This window comes from Microplitis mediator, chromosome 7, assembly GCF_029852145.1.
Source record: "Microplitis mediator isolate UGA2020A chromosome 7, iyMicMedi2.1, whole genome shotgun sequence".
NCBI classification, from domain to species: domain Eukaryota; kingdom Metazoa; phylum Arthropoda; class Insecta; order Hymenoptera; family Braconidae; genus Microplitis; species Microplitis mediator.
The window spans coordinates 12,023,624-12,040,447 of NC_079975.1; the positions used below are offsets into that span (position 1 = coordinate 12,023,624).

A 16,824-nucleotide genomic window follows, 5' to 3' on the forward strand; every position below is an offset into this window, starting at 1 on the left:
CTTGTATTAGTATTATTTTATTTTATCAGTTGTTGTATTTATTATAAAATGTTACATTAAATCTCTGTAATTTATACTAAGTCAAATGATAAAAAATATATAAAAAAAAATATCATGTATACTCATTTTTATGAAAATTAACGATAAGAAGATAAATCAATAAAAATCAATAAATCAATAAATAAAATGTAACAGTTTATTAAGCCCTTGAAATCAGGGACTTATTCATGCTCTAATATTATTAAGTATTAAAATTAGCGATCTTTTAGTTTGCTTACGTTGCCTTGGGTGCTCTTTGGTCGTCCACCCTTCTCTTGATGGTTATGCGGTGTGAGGACTCGTCCGTTAGCCACCAACATTTTATGTTTAATCGATGGAAATCCTTGTAGTCTCGATCTGGTATCGATCTAATATATACAAGGTCATTTTTCCTCGTGTCAAGTGTGGCCTGTATTTTTTTGTCCGCTTGGTGTCTTCTTGTATGGTACAAAATCGGGATATTATTCTCGTCTTGTATTACCCCAATTTTGTCGAAGTAAACAAATGCTTGAGGAGGTAAGCAGTGTGAGTTTTTATTTCTTGTGACAATAATTTCATCTTCACTTCGGCTCAGGTTCATGATTTCAGCATTATTTATTTCCGGCAATTTGGCAAAATAATCTCTGCACAGCTTTATTATGAAATTGTCGATTCTTGGTATATTTGCTACTTCGTATAGGATATCATTACTACTTTGCTTATTGTAATTTGACTCTCTTGATCTATACATACTTAGGCACGCCCTTAGGCACTTTCTCTCGAAGATCCTCAGCTTTTCCGTCGTGCTAGCACTCTGGTTCCACCAGATAGGTGCTGCATAAGTTATTATCGGACGTATCAGCAACTGATAACATATCATTTTTGCTCGGTGGTTCAGGTGTTTGATATAGAATAATCTCCTATTGGCATTAAAGGCTGCTTTGGCCTCGTTAAGTTGTACGTCAGTGTATTTGCATAGCCTAAGGAGGGGCATAAGTGGTCTAAGTGTCCTAAGATGGACACCCAAGACTAGCAAGTACCGCCCTTCTCGTGGGTTATGCCTTGAGTACTCCAACCGTTAGCGGTGCCCGCATGTTTTGCACCTTTCCTTGAAGAAAAAGTTTATCAACGGAAATTCCTGCTATTATTCAAGTTATTTTGGCCAGTTTTTTTGTCGCATTATTACCAAAAATTTACAAAATAAATTCTGAATATTTACGGTAATGAAACGGAAAAAACACGGTCTTTTAACAGCATTAAAACCGTAATTATACAGCATATTTATCGCATATTTTCGGCATTTTTGCAGCATCAAACCGTTCTACCCGGAATGAAATGATATATAATTATATAAAATTTTATTTAGTTATATATAATTTCATATAATTATATATAACTGTCATGAAAAAAAAAAAAAAAAACAAAAGACCCGTCAACTCGTGGGCTTGATCCCGAGTCCTAATGATTGAAAGTCTGATCTGTTAACCATTATGCCAAATAACTTACTTGATAGTTCATACTAATTGTATTTAAATGGATACAATCGAACTTAAGAAAATTGGAAACATCAATTTTCGCTGATAGTTATTTTCACTTACATTCTTTTATTTGAATAAGAAATGTGTGAACTAATAGAATAAAATGAAAAATTTCACATTTTGCACATTTTCGATGATTTTAAATACAGAAGCGAACAAAAAAAAATGAACATACCTGATCAGACCTGAACATGCCTGGCCAGGTCTGGTCAGACCCGGTCATTTTTAATATCTTGTAACGGGTAAAATTAGTTTGAATTTAAATATGCAAGAAATCGGAAAATTAGAAATTAGAAATTAGAAATTAGAAAAACTACTACCCCTTTTTGCTTGGAATTAGCTCGCCGGAGTCCAGGGTTGAAAAGGGGTCTTTAACACACAAGTGCAAACAACTAATAAACAAAACTTTATTTAAACAAATCGTTTTACATGGGGATTTGGCTTAGAGCCCCGTTCCACTACCTTTACAATAGTTACAGAAACAAAAATAAATCAAAACGGTTACGTGGTCAATTAACGACTTCTTCGTTATTCACACATACATACACAATCAATACCAAAAATCTCGCGGGCTAATTTCGTGGTTCTACCCTCTCCCGGATGCCTCAGGATGTCTGGTCGACTTTCCCTCGACCCTACACGAGTTGCCCCTCCCAGAGGGTAAGCGGATGGTCTCCGTCGAACCCCCACCTACTCGACTAAGCTCAGCCTGCCGTACCTTGGCAGAAGGCCTTAGTACGGGGACACCCAAACCTCCACCCTCGCGAATTTGAATCACGGTGGAAACACGGTGGGTTTGTTCCATTTTACTACTGCGATTACGCGGTGTATCCACCGTGATTCCACGGTGGCTTTACCACCGTGCATACACGGTGTTTCCACTGTGATTACGCGGTGGATACACCGTGAAACCACGGTGGATCCACGGTGTTTCCACCGTGATTTAAATCTGCGAGGGCAAGAGAGAGTGAAATTCGCTTACCTTGGTCCTGGTCGGACTCTGGGTAATCGAGTTTCCTTCCGTTGTCCGGGAATGGTCTTCCACTAACAATCCTCTCAGGAGACTAAGTTGCCTCCACGGGCTTTCATGAGCGGTTTTATTATCTGACCCATCCGCCGTAAGTGTGGAAGGTATAATTTCCGTCACCCTCTATCGCCGTCCGCGAAAGTATCGTGAAAGAAAAATTATTCTACACTGAGAAAAAAAAAATACTATTTTCCAAATAAGAATTTCTTGGTTCAAGAAATCCGTTCAAAATAATTATTATATTATTATTAATTATCAATTTCTTGAGAAAAGAGCATCAAATTTATTTTTGTTATTATATGAATTTGATATTATTTTATGAGTAAGCAAAAGAATAGCTTTACTTGAATTAAATAAAAATTATTTCCTTCAATTCTACGAATTCTTGAGACTAAATTATATATTCTTGAAAATTATGAAGAATATATGTTCTAGTATCAAGTAAATGTTCTTGATAAAAGTATTTTTAACTTCCCGCTAAGAAAATTGTAAATTTTCAAAAATTTGGGAAGTTATTGGTTTCGGTCCGATTTACGAAAATCGAATTTTCATCAGATGTCGACGTTTTGAGGTCCTAGGAAGCTATTCTGACTAATGTCAAGAAGATGTCCGAGTGTATGTATGTATGTATGTATGTATGTATGTACGTACGTACGGACGTACGTATGTAAATACCTGTATTTTTTGAACAGATAAACCGATTTTGAACTTTAAGGTGTCATTCGACGTGGCTTGTCAATATCTTGAAGCTGTAAGAAAATTGAGCTTGATCGGTAGGCTCATTCAGAGATATTCCAAAAATAAAGTTTTCTCAAAAATGTTTTTTTTGGATAACTTTTAATGTGCTCGATGGATTGATTCCAAAATAGACTAGGCTCTAGAGCTTTATAAGCCGCGTCGAATGCCACCTCAACCATCAAAATCGGTACATTCGCTCAAGAGAAACCGTTGTCGAAAAAATTAAAAAAATTTTTTTTTTGAAATATCTCAAAAATGACTCGATAAATCGAATTCAACATTTGATCAGCTTTAGAACTTGATAAAACGCGTCGATTGTCACCTCAACCGTCTCAATCGGTTTATTCGTTTGAGAGATATCGTTGGAGAAAAAATGGTAAAAAACGTTTTTTTTTCGAAAACAACAGCACACAAACGTATTTTCGAAGAGCTCGAAAATGTATTCACAATAATGTTTTCGAGGTTCTTGAGCTCGAAAACAGCGGGAAGTTTTGGGGCTGGCCCGCAGGGTCAACTGATAGACCGATTTTTTTTCTCAGTGTAAGTCCCAAGCGATAAAATCAAAGGGAATTGGAAAATAATAATTTGAACGAAAGTAAACGTGAAAGTAAAGAAAAAGAATGTGTATAAGAGTTCAAGTAAATGCTAGATACGTGGAATTTAGCCGGCCGAGCTAACTACTCGCGACGGTGAACGAGCGAATGAAAGGATAATGAGAGAATGAGCGATTAAAATTTGTAATGGTTTTAATCTTTCACATTTTATTTCGTTTCCTTTCACAATTCTTTTAATCTCTTAAATCTTTAAGAGATTCACTCGGGATCGAAATTCGTGTTTTCATCATTTCCCTTTGACTTCGTTCGCTCGGCACTTAGAACAATTTTCACTCGGTCGCGCATTCATATTTCCACATCGTACACTCACATAAATGTAATATCACAATAACCTTAATAGTAATAAGCTTAGTCATAATAATTATAAATAATTCATCATAGTAGTAATAATAGTAATAGTATTAATAGCAATAATGAAAAAATCACAAAAATCGTAGTAATCACAATAGTAATTAGACATCCCGGGAAAAAGAGTTCTTATATGATCATATATAAATCATATAAAAGTGACTCATATAAAATCATATAAAGTCTTACCATGAAATTGGTCCTATAAAAACTTATATGACTTTATATAATCTTATGTAATCACATAAAGTTATATATACCCGGGAAAAAATGATGTTACCTAATCATATATACAATAACTTATATATTATTAGATCTCAAAATTGGCAGGATCTGATGATATATAATTATATATGATCATGCATGAATAAAAAAAAAATCTATCGGTTAATATTATTTTGCCAAGGGGTCACCCATCCAACTAATGTCCTTCCTCAATGCTGCTCAACTTTGATGATCACTTGATTGCCGTCTGCTTCTCTAGTCTGCTTTACCCTTATAAGTATTCAACAATCTATAGCATTACTTAAATCAAATGATCAAATTGATACATCCTACATAAATAATGCACCAAATATGATCAAATTTTATCACATTTGTGTTTTATATCAAATTACAATTTGTGTTTTATATCAAGTTTCTTTAAGATAACCTGCTTATAAGACCATAGAAACTTATACGTAAGAATCATTAAACCATATAAACTTTTATATAATCATATATGATTTTATATAACCGTATTAAACTCTTTTGTAATCATACAAATTCATTTATAACTTCAGATAAAATCACATAAATTTTTATTGATTATCAGAATTCTTAGAAGAATTTTATAAGGTCATATAAGATTTCATAAGATCATATATGATCATACATGATTATGTTTAACCATATGAAACGCGCTCTTGTAGTTTCATGATGTTATATGTAACCTTACATGAAGTTACATCGAATTTTATAAAAATTTTATAAGATTATACGAATTATTATAAGAATTTTATAAGATCATATGAGTTTTTATATAATCATATATGACTGCATATAATTCATAACATTTTATCTGGTAATGTTATAAACTCATATATAACTTTATAAAAAATCATATCAACTACTATAAGATCCTTATAAAATTATAAAAATTCGTATAAGAATATTTCAAGATCGCATGAGCTTTTATATGATCATATATGATTATATATAAGCATATAAAACTTCACCTGGTATTGTTATAAAGTTATATATAACTTTAAATAAAATCACATCAAATGTTATAAAATTCTTATAAGATCATATGAATCCTTATAAGAATATTATAAGATTATGTGAGCTTTCATATAATCATATATAAACATATATGTTTATATATGGGGCATTCCATACCAAATCACCGAGGTTTTGACCCGACCTCCTTCGATTTCACTGAAACTTTTTTATCATTTTTTATCTTACCAAAGACATTTTTCTGAATTTTTTCAGATTTTTTTACCCAACCCAAAAAAAGTTACGAATTTTTGAAAAAAACCACTCTTTTTTTTTAAATTGCTATAACTTTCTCAAAAATTAATCTTTCAGCACTTTTTTTTTTCTAAAATTTGTGTTTTTAAATGTAGTTTTCAGAAAAAAATACAAAAAATGTTTCGAAAGTCACGATATATGAAATATTCCAGTTTTTTCAATAAGACCGTTATTTTTTTGAAGTTCGGCACCTTGTATTCTCAATTTTTTTGTCTCAAAAAAAACTTCAACCAAGACAGTATTCAACCCCGCTATTCCCATTTTGTGCCGACTTTCCTTTATACTTTTTTTTTTCGATTAAAAATACAGAAATTTCTAAATTTGGCTTATTTTTGATGACTTTGCGCTGAAGTTTTTTTGGAATGTTTTTAAAAGATCAGAAGTTGAATAAAATTGGACAAAAACGACCGTAAAGTGTATTAGGGGCAAGGATTGATTTCTTCGGAAGAAAATTCCCAATTTTTAAATATAGTGAAACCTAAACTTACAATTAACCTTCTCAATAAGACAATTTATAGTCAAACTGAGAAAAATATCGATAGCCCGAACGGAGAATTGAACCTAGACCATGTCGGTATCGCGCCCAGTGCTCTACCAGTTGAGATATCCGGTACTATACAATCTTCCGTTCAATTTAATCTAAAATTGTCTATAAGGCTATCTACCCAGATAGCAAAATGACGTCTTGATGAGTTCTAAATGAGTTCCTATTTATGATTTGGACGTCTTAAAAACACGTTAAAGAAGTCTTTAAGAAGTTCTCAAGATGTCGAATGCGCCACCTAGCGAACTCAGTAAGACATCTTTAAAAGTTCTCAAAGAGTTCTCAAAGAGTTCTTTTTTCTGACTCCGCAAATAAGACTTCAGAATGAACTTACCATGACGTCTTAAGGAGTTCCTAATTTTGACTTCATTTTGACTTCAAAAAAGTTAAAAAAAGAATACATTTAGACGTCACAAAACTGACGTCTTATTTATGAAGTCTTCAAGAACTCTTAATTTAGAGTTCTTAAAAATGACACCTTTAAGAAGTCATTATAAGACTTCTTGAAGACTCCTTCAAAAATACGTCGTAAAGCAGTCATTCTGACTTTATTGCTGTCTGGGTATATTTTTCTAAGTTTATCTATAAATTGTCTTATTGCGAAGGTTAATTGTAAGTTTAGGTTTCACTATATTTAAAAATTGGGAATTTTCTTCCGAAAAAAATCAATCCTTGCCCCTAATACACTTTACGATCGTTTTTGTCCAACTTTATTCAACTTCTGATCTTTTAAAAACATTCCAAAAAAACTTCAGCGCAAAGTCATAAAAAATAAGCCAAATTTAGAAATTTCTGTATTTTCAATCGAAAAAAAAAAATATAATGGAAAGTCGGCACAAAATGGGAATAGCGGGGTTGAATACTGTCTTGGTTGAAGTTTTTTTTTGAGACAAAAAAATTGAAAATCAAAGGTGTCGAACTTCGAAAAAATAACGGTTCTATTGAAAAAACTGAAATATTTCATATATCGTGACTTTCGAAACATTTTTTGTATTTTTTTTTGAAAACTACATTTAAAAACACAAATTTTGAAAAAAAAAAGTGCTGAAAGATTAATTTTTGAGAAAGTTATAGCAATTTAAAAAAAAAAGAGCGGTTTTTTTCAAAATCTCGTAACTTTTTTTGGGTTGGGTAAAAAAATCTGAAAAAATTCAGAAAAATGTCTTTGGTAGGTTAAAAAATGATAAAAAAGTTTCAGCGAAATCGAAGGGGTTCGGGTCAAAACCTCGGTGATTTGGCATGGAATGCCCCATATGGTTCTTTAAGAACTTTTTCCCGGGTTTATATAAAATCACATCAATTTTTATAAAATCCTTATAAAACTATATAAATTCTTATAAGATTTTTATAAGATCATAATATGAACTTTTATATGATCATATATAATTATATATAAGCATATAAAACTCTATCTAGTAATTTTATAACGTTATATATAATCACACTAGTCATAATAATAGTAATAAGTATAATTCACAAAGCAATTAGTCATAGTAATAATAGTAATAACAATAGTATAGCCATAAGTCTAGGAATAAGCACAATAGTAATAATTACGTTAGTAATAATCATAGAAATACGAATATAATAATAATGACAGACATAAGGAAATATTAGTCGTAGTATCACGATATAATAGAAAATAGTAATAGTCATCACAAACAAAAACGAAATACTGTTCCGTTCTGTCACACCTTCATCATAATCTGATCAGATCTGATCATTTTTTTCCCAGGCTGACAATTCAAAACTAACTATAACTAACCAAGAAAAACAAGCAAATACGCTGTACTCATCGAGGCGCCACCTGGCGTCGAAATTTTTACTTCTCCCAAGTAAATCTGTTACTTGGTTGGATAGTTAGATTTATTGTTTTAAAAAAAATTTGCTTTTGACCCAAGCATATATAAATCTTGATTTAAGAATCCTGAAACTCCTTGAGCCAAGAATTAAATTCTTGAAGCAAAAAAAAAACAATGTTTCAAACTTGTATTCTTCATTCAAGAATATTTCACTTGAATCGAGTCAACTCTTTTTTCTGTGCAGAAATTTTGTTAAAACAGGTGACTGATTATACGTAATATGTAGATTCACCGTATAAACATGTACATGCAATACAATCTGTAAATTATCTTTAAAACTATTTATACGTTAAGCTTTTAAATTCACTATTGTTATAAGCTCAATAACTTTTTTTTTGTTAGTTGTACGAAGGAAATACTCAGAAACTTTTTTCTTACAATACTATGTGCTTCAATTTTCGAAAAAAATTTTTTTTAATACTTTTATTTATAATAAACAAAAATAAAATTTGTTCGCCTGTTATTCAAATGAGAAAATGAATATTCGTTGAGCTCTTAGTAGGATTGAGATTTAGAGCAGATCTTTTGGGAGGATTTTTCTTATGCTTAAGACTAACTTTTAAGACCATAAGACTTGCAAAATAAAAATGAAGTGTTTTTTTTAAACACCCTAATATATATATATATATATTAGGGTGTCTCATTTTAAGGCTATATTTTTTTTTTACTGCTATACCCGAAAATCTGGTAGTGTATAGAAAATAGAAAATTATGCTTCTGGGCTAAAGGGTTTAAGTTCAATAGCGGCTTAGCTCATCAAAAAATTCGATTTCCCATTTAAATAACACGGGAAATTTTTTTTTTTAACTTTGAGTATTTTTAACTCGTGAACAAATCAATAGATTGAATTGACTAATACATAATTTTGTAGGAAATTTAACGCTCTACAAAAAAGGTCTCTTATCATTTTTCGATCAATCCATCTGTTCTAAATTTATTGGAGCTCGAAGTCAAGTTATAGTAAGTTTCGAGATCTTTCTACTTTTCCGGCAAAACTATCAGACTTATCATAAAATGTTGTAGAATCTTTTTTGTTGAGAACTTTATTCTCTACAAATTATTATCAGTAAAATTTTTTCAAATTCCGCATTGTTTTCTAGTTATTTTCATTTCAATGTCGAGCGCTTGAAATCGATCAGAACACTACTTTTTTAAGAGCTTGAAATTAGAATGAAAATAACTAGAAAACAATGCGGAATTTGAAAAAATTTTATTGATAATAATTTGTAGAGAATAAAATTGTCTACAAAAAAAATCCTATGATATTTTGTGATAAGTCTGATAGTTATGACGGAAAAGTAAAAAGATCTCGAAATTTACTATAACTTGACTTCGAGCTCCAATAACTATAGAACAGATGGATTGATCGAAAAATGATAAGAGACCTTTTTTGTAGAGCGTTCGATTTCCTACAAAAATATGTATTAGTCAATTCGATCTATTATTTTGTTCACGAGTTAAAAATACTCAAAGTAAAAAAGAAAAATTTCCCGTGTTATTTAAATGGGAAATCGAATTTTTTGATGAGCTAAGCCGGTATTGGACTTAAACCCTTTAGCCCAGCGGCATAATTTTTTATTTTCTATATACTACCAGATTTTCTGGTATAGCAGTAAAAAAAAAAATATAGCCCTGAAATGACACACCCTAATATATATGGGTCATTCCACCAAATAAAATTATTTTTACGGGGCGACCCTCGTCGATTTGGTTCAAACTTTGTGGAGTCGTTCTATATATTAAAAAAAAAATTCTCTGAAAATTTGAGCCTTTTATTTGCAGCTGTTTCAAAGTTATGATTTTTTGGATTTTTTAAAAATTTTTGTTTTCAACTTTTTCATTAATTTTTTTGAAGGAAAATTTTTTTTTTTTAAAATGAGCACATAACAGTTTTTCGTAGGAAAAATTCTCAGCTTTCCAATAAGAATATCCATTTTTTATTTTATGTTACAGAAGACCTTTTAAAATTCGATTAAAGACGAAAAAACGATTTTTATGACTGTGCGGCGCTTGATACATCTAATTTGATATTTTTTTCTGAAAGCTGAGATTTTTTCCCACAAAATATGTAATTTTCACGATGTGCATATTTTTTGTTTGAACAAAATCAATAATTATTTAAATGCAAGTCATTAATTTTATAGTTTTAACAAACTGTAATAGTTCATTGTGTGGCAAGAGATGAAACAAAACGATGTCAGACGAAAGTAAAGTAGGCTGCCCGAGCCGTAGGCAAAAGCTGACAGTAATTGCAATCTGAAGTCGTGTTTCATTTAGTGTTACACACTATTTTTTTCATGATTACCTGCATTGAAAATTATTATCAGTGTCAGCAGCTAGTTAAAATCAAGTTATATTAAGACCAATGGCGTGATCAACCATTAGTGTACGCCTAACTTATGATTTGCAATTTATAACTAAACAGAAACCATAAATACTATTTATTATGTACACAAATTTTTATAAAACTTGATTACAAAGTCAGAACTGTCATTAACGCAGATGACATCAATAGTTTGAAATCACTATTGAACAAAACTCAAGAATCAAAGTTCAAATTACTGATTCCTAGACTTGAACCATTGATGCTGGTATCATGAAAAATAGTTTTATAATTTTTGTTTTTAGAGCTTTACTGCAGATGCATACCTGAAAACATATCCTCACACCACAAAATTTATACATCCGGATATTCAAAATTCTACCAGCGTTGATTTCACTGTTATAATCAACCCTTATTAAAAGAAACGACTCAAAACGATTGGAAAAAAAATTTTAAATACTTTTTAATGCTTTTGAATACTTTTGAATCACCCTTTTTATGGGCATTTAACATTACAAATCGTTTCGAATCGTTTTGTTTAATCAGGGAATGATGACTTTTTATAGAAAATAAATGTTTTAGACGTACGATACTTGGAGTCAAAAACGGTGAAAGAAACACAAGCAGTGCACTATCTCACCTCTTCTTGATAACTTAAGATATATATGTGTTAAAAATGTATCAACATCCTCAAAACAAATAAGAATTAACTTTTTTTAATGATAGAGAGTTTATATTTTATTTAATTTTGTTCAAACAAAAAATATGCACATCGTGAAAATCACATATTTTTTGGGAAAAAGTCTCAGCTTTCAGAAAAAAATATCAAGATAGATGTATCAAGCGCCGCACAGTCATAAAAATCGTTTTTTCGTCTTTAATCGAATTTTAAAAGGTCTTCTGTAACATAAAATAAAAAATGGATATTCTTATTGGAAAGCTGAGAATTTTTCCTACGAAAAACTGTTATGTGCTCATTTTAAAAAAAAAAAATTTTCCTTCAAAAAAATTAATGAAAAAGTTGAAAACAAAAATTTTTAAAAAATCCAAAAAATCATAACTTTGAAACAGCTGCAAATAAAAGGCTCAAATTTTCAGAGAATTTTTTTTTTAATATATAGAACGACTCCATAAAGTTTGAACCAAATCGACAAGGGTCGCCCCGTAAAAATAATTTTATTTGGTGGAATGACCCATATATATCAGCTAATATTCAAAATTCTTGAGCGCCGTTCAAATATTTAAATTTTGGGCTGAAATTTCCAGCATAGTCATGATTTTACAAATATAAACTATTGCTGCCACGAGAAAGAAAAAAATTTAGAAATAAAAATCCGAATTTCCATCATTAATGATCTTTTCAAAATTCGTGAGCAACCTCTTGAAAATTTTTTATCGAACTGATTTTTGGAAAGGCTTCTTAAAACATCGTAAACCAACAAATTTTCATGCGAGATCGAAAAAAAAAAATCGGTCTGTCAGTTGACCCTGCGGGCCAGCCCCAAAACTTCGCGCTGTTTTCGAGCTCGTTGCACGGAAAAAAATGTGTAGTTAAATTTACTACAAATGGAGTTCCATTTACCACACTGACTAGTAATATATAGGATAACTACACGTTTAGTAACAGTTACTAGTACACTGTGGTACACAACCTGTAGTACCATTCACTACAGTAAGTAGTAATAAGAACTAGCATATTAAATAACCACTGTGGTTCATTCTACTTCACAACATAGTAGAATATATTTTATCCGTAATGTATTAATTAAATATCTGTTAGTTAACGATCATTAGTTTTTATGATATTGAAAACGTTATAAAAATATAAAAATTAATCTTAGATTCTTCGGACTTACAGTATATCAAATTAAAATGATATAAAAATGAATTTATTAATGAATTACTCAAAATAATAAGGACTCAAATTTCAAAAGCCTACTTTTTATCAATATCTGATAAGGATAATTTTAAAAATATATTTGTAATCTATAAATTCTCGTATAAGCATAAACTTAGAATAATTAAGTATTAATTTTTATTAATAGAGAATATAAAAACCATCGTTTTAAAAGTTATAATTCTAATAAATAACAAATACTCCATAGGCAATGATTTAAAAAATTGCATTAAAATCACGATTCACTGATAAGAGCATAGAAATAAAATTTAATAGAAGTTGTAGGTGAGGTAAGCAAAAGGAAGAATGACAGGTAATACAAAACAAATTTTTTTGTATTATATTTTTTATATATATATTTATTTTAAATTATATATACTATAATTGCACGCCTCGATTTTTAATTATATATATAAATATTTTTAATTATATATATTATTATTTATAATGTTTTATAATATTATTTATAATATTAAATACACTGACACAAGTTGAGGATACCCACAGAATGGAGTAAAAAAGTTGTAGGTGGCGCTGTTATTTTCTTCTTTCGATCATTTCACCACACATTGGAGTAGATTGTACAAGTAATATGGTATTGTATACTCCAAAAATAGTAACAGATACCAATCCATATAAAATTGTGTGGTTCCCAAAACCACAAAATAAGTATTTTATACTACATTGAGTAGTTGTGGAAACTACAAAGTTTTACCTCATTACAGTAGTAAGCAGAACTCCTATGGTAGTAAAATATCACGCACACTGTGGCTTATGTTACTACAGTTGTCATTGCGGCGACCACAAAGTGTAGTAAAATTTTTACTAGTTTGGTGTGGTAAATTCTACTCCAGCATTTTTTCCCGTGTGGGCTCGAAAACATTTTTGTGAATACATTTTCGAGCTCTTCGAGCTCGCAAATACTTTTGTATGCCATTGTTTTGTAAAAAAACCATTTTTTAGCATTTCCTTCTCCCACGATATCTCGCGAACGAATTAACCGATTTTGATGGTTGAGGTGGCAATCGACGCGTTTTATCAAGTTCTGAAGCTGATCAAATTTTGAAATTGATTTATTTAGCCGTTTTTGAGAAATGTCAAAAAAACCAAGGAAAAAATTTTTTTTGAATTCTTTCGTCAACGGTTTCTCTTGAACGAATGAACCGATTTTGATGGTTGAGGTAGCATTCGACGCAGCTTATAGAGTTTTAGAGCTGATTAGATTTTGGAATCAATCCATCGCGCAAATTAAAAGTTATCCAAATAAAACATTTTCGAAAAAATTTTATTTTTGAAATATCTCTGAACCCACCCTACCGATTAAGTCCAAATTTTTACGGCTTCAAGACATTAACAAGCCGCGTCGAATGACACCTCAACGATCAAAATCGGTCCATCCGTGTGTCTCCGGACAATAAAATTATATTATTTTAATTTCGTAAATCGACTGTGTTTCTCCGAGCAATGAACTCATTGTGTTTTCGATCAACTACGATTTTTTTTGATAATATTGTTTATATCGAGTCAAGCCGACAACGGCATTTATATTTTTTTGTGACCGATAACTTTATTTGTGAAACCGATCAACGATTTTGTTTAATTAAATACGACTGATTATTTGTTTAATTCTGATCAATTATTTATCGTAATCTTAAGTGCCTGACCTTTCCCCGATCCGCCATCCTGAGTCGACATTTTTGATAATTGATTATTTGGTGATTGTTACGTCACCTGGCGCCCAACTAATAATTTTGAACAAGGTTGTCAACAATCGTAAGTGTATTCGGAGTTCACTCCGGTAGATCTCCGGTGGTGAAAAACCCGTTACAATATATATATGTATATATATTTAAGCGTTTAAAAACAAAAAATTTTTTTCTCGAAACCAGGCTTAAAATTTTCGTTTAGATGCCAAAATAGGCTTTTGAAAATATGAGCGCTTAATATTAATATTAAGGCTGTGCGGTTCGCACTTTCCGAACCTTGATCGTTATTAACCGCCATATAATTTAATAGAACTCATTCTTTAGTTTAAATATTATTATCGACAAAAAAATTGGAAAAACACCGTTTTCAATATTTTTTTTGGATATTTCATGTATTGACGCTCTGATATGAGTCAGACCTCATTTAAATTGTTACTTCGATTACTTCCATTGATTTTCACCTAAATATACTTTTTTTTTTTAATTAACATAATTGTGGATAAATATTTTAAAAATGCTTCTTCACTAATTATTTTCGATGCTAAGATTTTAAATTTTAACATTAAACCTAGCTGTTTTGAGCATAAAAAGCTCATAAAAACAAGGAACGCGAAGGTATTTTCGAGCTTGGAAATGTATTTGTACTGATGTTTTCGAGCTTTTTGAGCTCAAAAGCAGTGGAAAGTTTTAGGGCTGGCCCGCAGGGCCAACCGTTGCCTAAATTTTTTTTTTACTTTTCTTCCATTTTTACGTTGGTTACTCGGTAAATGTGAGGAAAAAAGAAAATGAAGAAAAATGTCCAAAAAGAAAATTTCAAATATAAAAAATATGATTAATTTTTTTTACTTCATTGACTTTTTAAGACATTTTCGAAAATTTTACTTTTTTAACCAACGCAAAAATGAGAGAAGAGTAAAAAAATTTTATTTTTTCATTAGATGATGATACAAAATGAAAGGAACCAAACTTGTTCTTTTAAGAATTTAGCAAAACTTTGATCGATCACCCCGATAAACGGTTAGATGGATTAATTAAAAAATTTACAGGGTTATTGGAGGTACATTAAGCTAACAAAAAACCTGACAACATTTGTCTTTTCATCGGTATTTACAAAGTAGCGGTTGATTTACTAAAAAACCAAAAAAAGTCATTTTTTGTACTTACTCTTAATGGATGTTAAAAATAAAAAAACAATTTTTTCAAAAATAAATGTGCTAACTGACCTCTGCATTGATATAGCTGATAAAATTTTTCCACGGCCCGTGGACTGTGAAAAAAAAAATGAAAATATTTTGTCTTGCGTTATTTCTCATGCTTGCGCAATAGTCGTAGCTCTTCAAAATTTTGAATCAAAATGCGCCGAAACTAGAGATTTCGAGCTATAAAATGATTTTTTTAAAGTCTCGATACGATTATTTTTCACAAAGTCACAGCCTTGTGAAAATTTCTAAAAGTTTTCTGTTCCTTTAATTTTTGGCATGAATGTACTTTAATAAATTTTATGGAAACGTAACAGTGGAGAAAAAATTTTTCTTTAAAAATTGAAAATGAAGCTTGTAGGAAATTTATCCAAGGTCTTAAAGCTGATCTTAAATTTAGTGTACGACCGTTAGTTGCTGAGATATCGATCATTTAAGACAAAAGAATCATTTTGCATTTAAAGGCCGAAATCTAAGCAACAAATTGTCGTACAAGAACAAATGAAAAGCAAATCAAAGCTGAATAAATTGGCTAACTGAGTTCTGTATTGCTTTACCTGAAAAAAATTTTCCAAGTACATGGACCATAAAAACAAAGCAGACAAATTTAGAAAATTTTTGTCTTAAGCTATTTTCCATCATCACGTGTTAACTGTAGCTCACAAAAATTTGTTAACAGTATATTGAGAGAATTTATAATTTCAATTGTTATTTCATACGACTATATTTTACTAAGATACAGTTTTCCAAAAATCACTGAGAAATCTATAAAATTTTTCTGTACCCTTAATTTTTTGGATTAGTGTAGAACCCTTCCGTAGTGTTATTTTGATCAAATAATAATTGCATAATGGTTATTTTCAGGTAAAAATTTGGTTTCAAAATCGTCGAATGAAGTGGAGAAACAACAAAGAGAGAGAGCTGATGGCATCGGGTGGTTCACGAGAACAAACATTGCCAAATAAAAACAATCCAAATCCTGACTTAAGTGATACTGATGGTGATAGACCTAGAATAGATCTTAGTGATGTTAGTCCTATAGCGAGTCCACGAAGATCTACCGATGACCTTACTGACAATGAAGAAAATGAAGAGATTATTAATGTTACGTGATCATGATGAAATTTATTTAACTTATGAATACATTAACAATTATTTAAACAGTTACGTAATGAAGTAGCGTAAATCATTCTTGATTTTAATTAATCATCATTTAAGTTTACGAAATAACAGACTCGTTAATATACAATTGTACCATATTGTAATTAGTAATTTATATGCATAATTAAGGGAGAAATATCTTAACTCAATTGAAAATAAAGAGTATAAAATGCTAAAACTTTTTAAGCAATTGTCTAATCTCAAAATAAAATTAAAATAATAATGTTAGTAATTCTTATGGTGTGAATACTTAAAATAAGATGATAACAAGTTACGAGCATTGATCTTGATATAATTGATGTAATATATTGCAATAAATAAACAACAAATTGAG

At 30.4% G+C, this 16,824-nt stretch overlaps 1 protein-coding gene across 1 annotated transcript in view; it reads left to right on the plus strand.

Moving 5' to 3' along the window:
• LOC130671063 (homeobox protein Hox-A1a) overlaps positions 1-16,807 on the plus strand; it is a 244,821-nt gene extending 228,014 nt beyond the window's left edge. The window contains exon 4 of the mRNA XM_057474753.1: positions 16,194-16,807. Within this exon, the coding sequence (XP_057330736.1) occupies positions 16,194-16,442 (249 nt within the window). The 3' untranslated portion in view covers positions 16,443-16,807. The remainder of the gene's footprint in view (positions 1-16,193) is intronic.
• Positions 16,808-16,824: the final 17 nt, after the last annotated feature.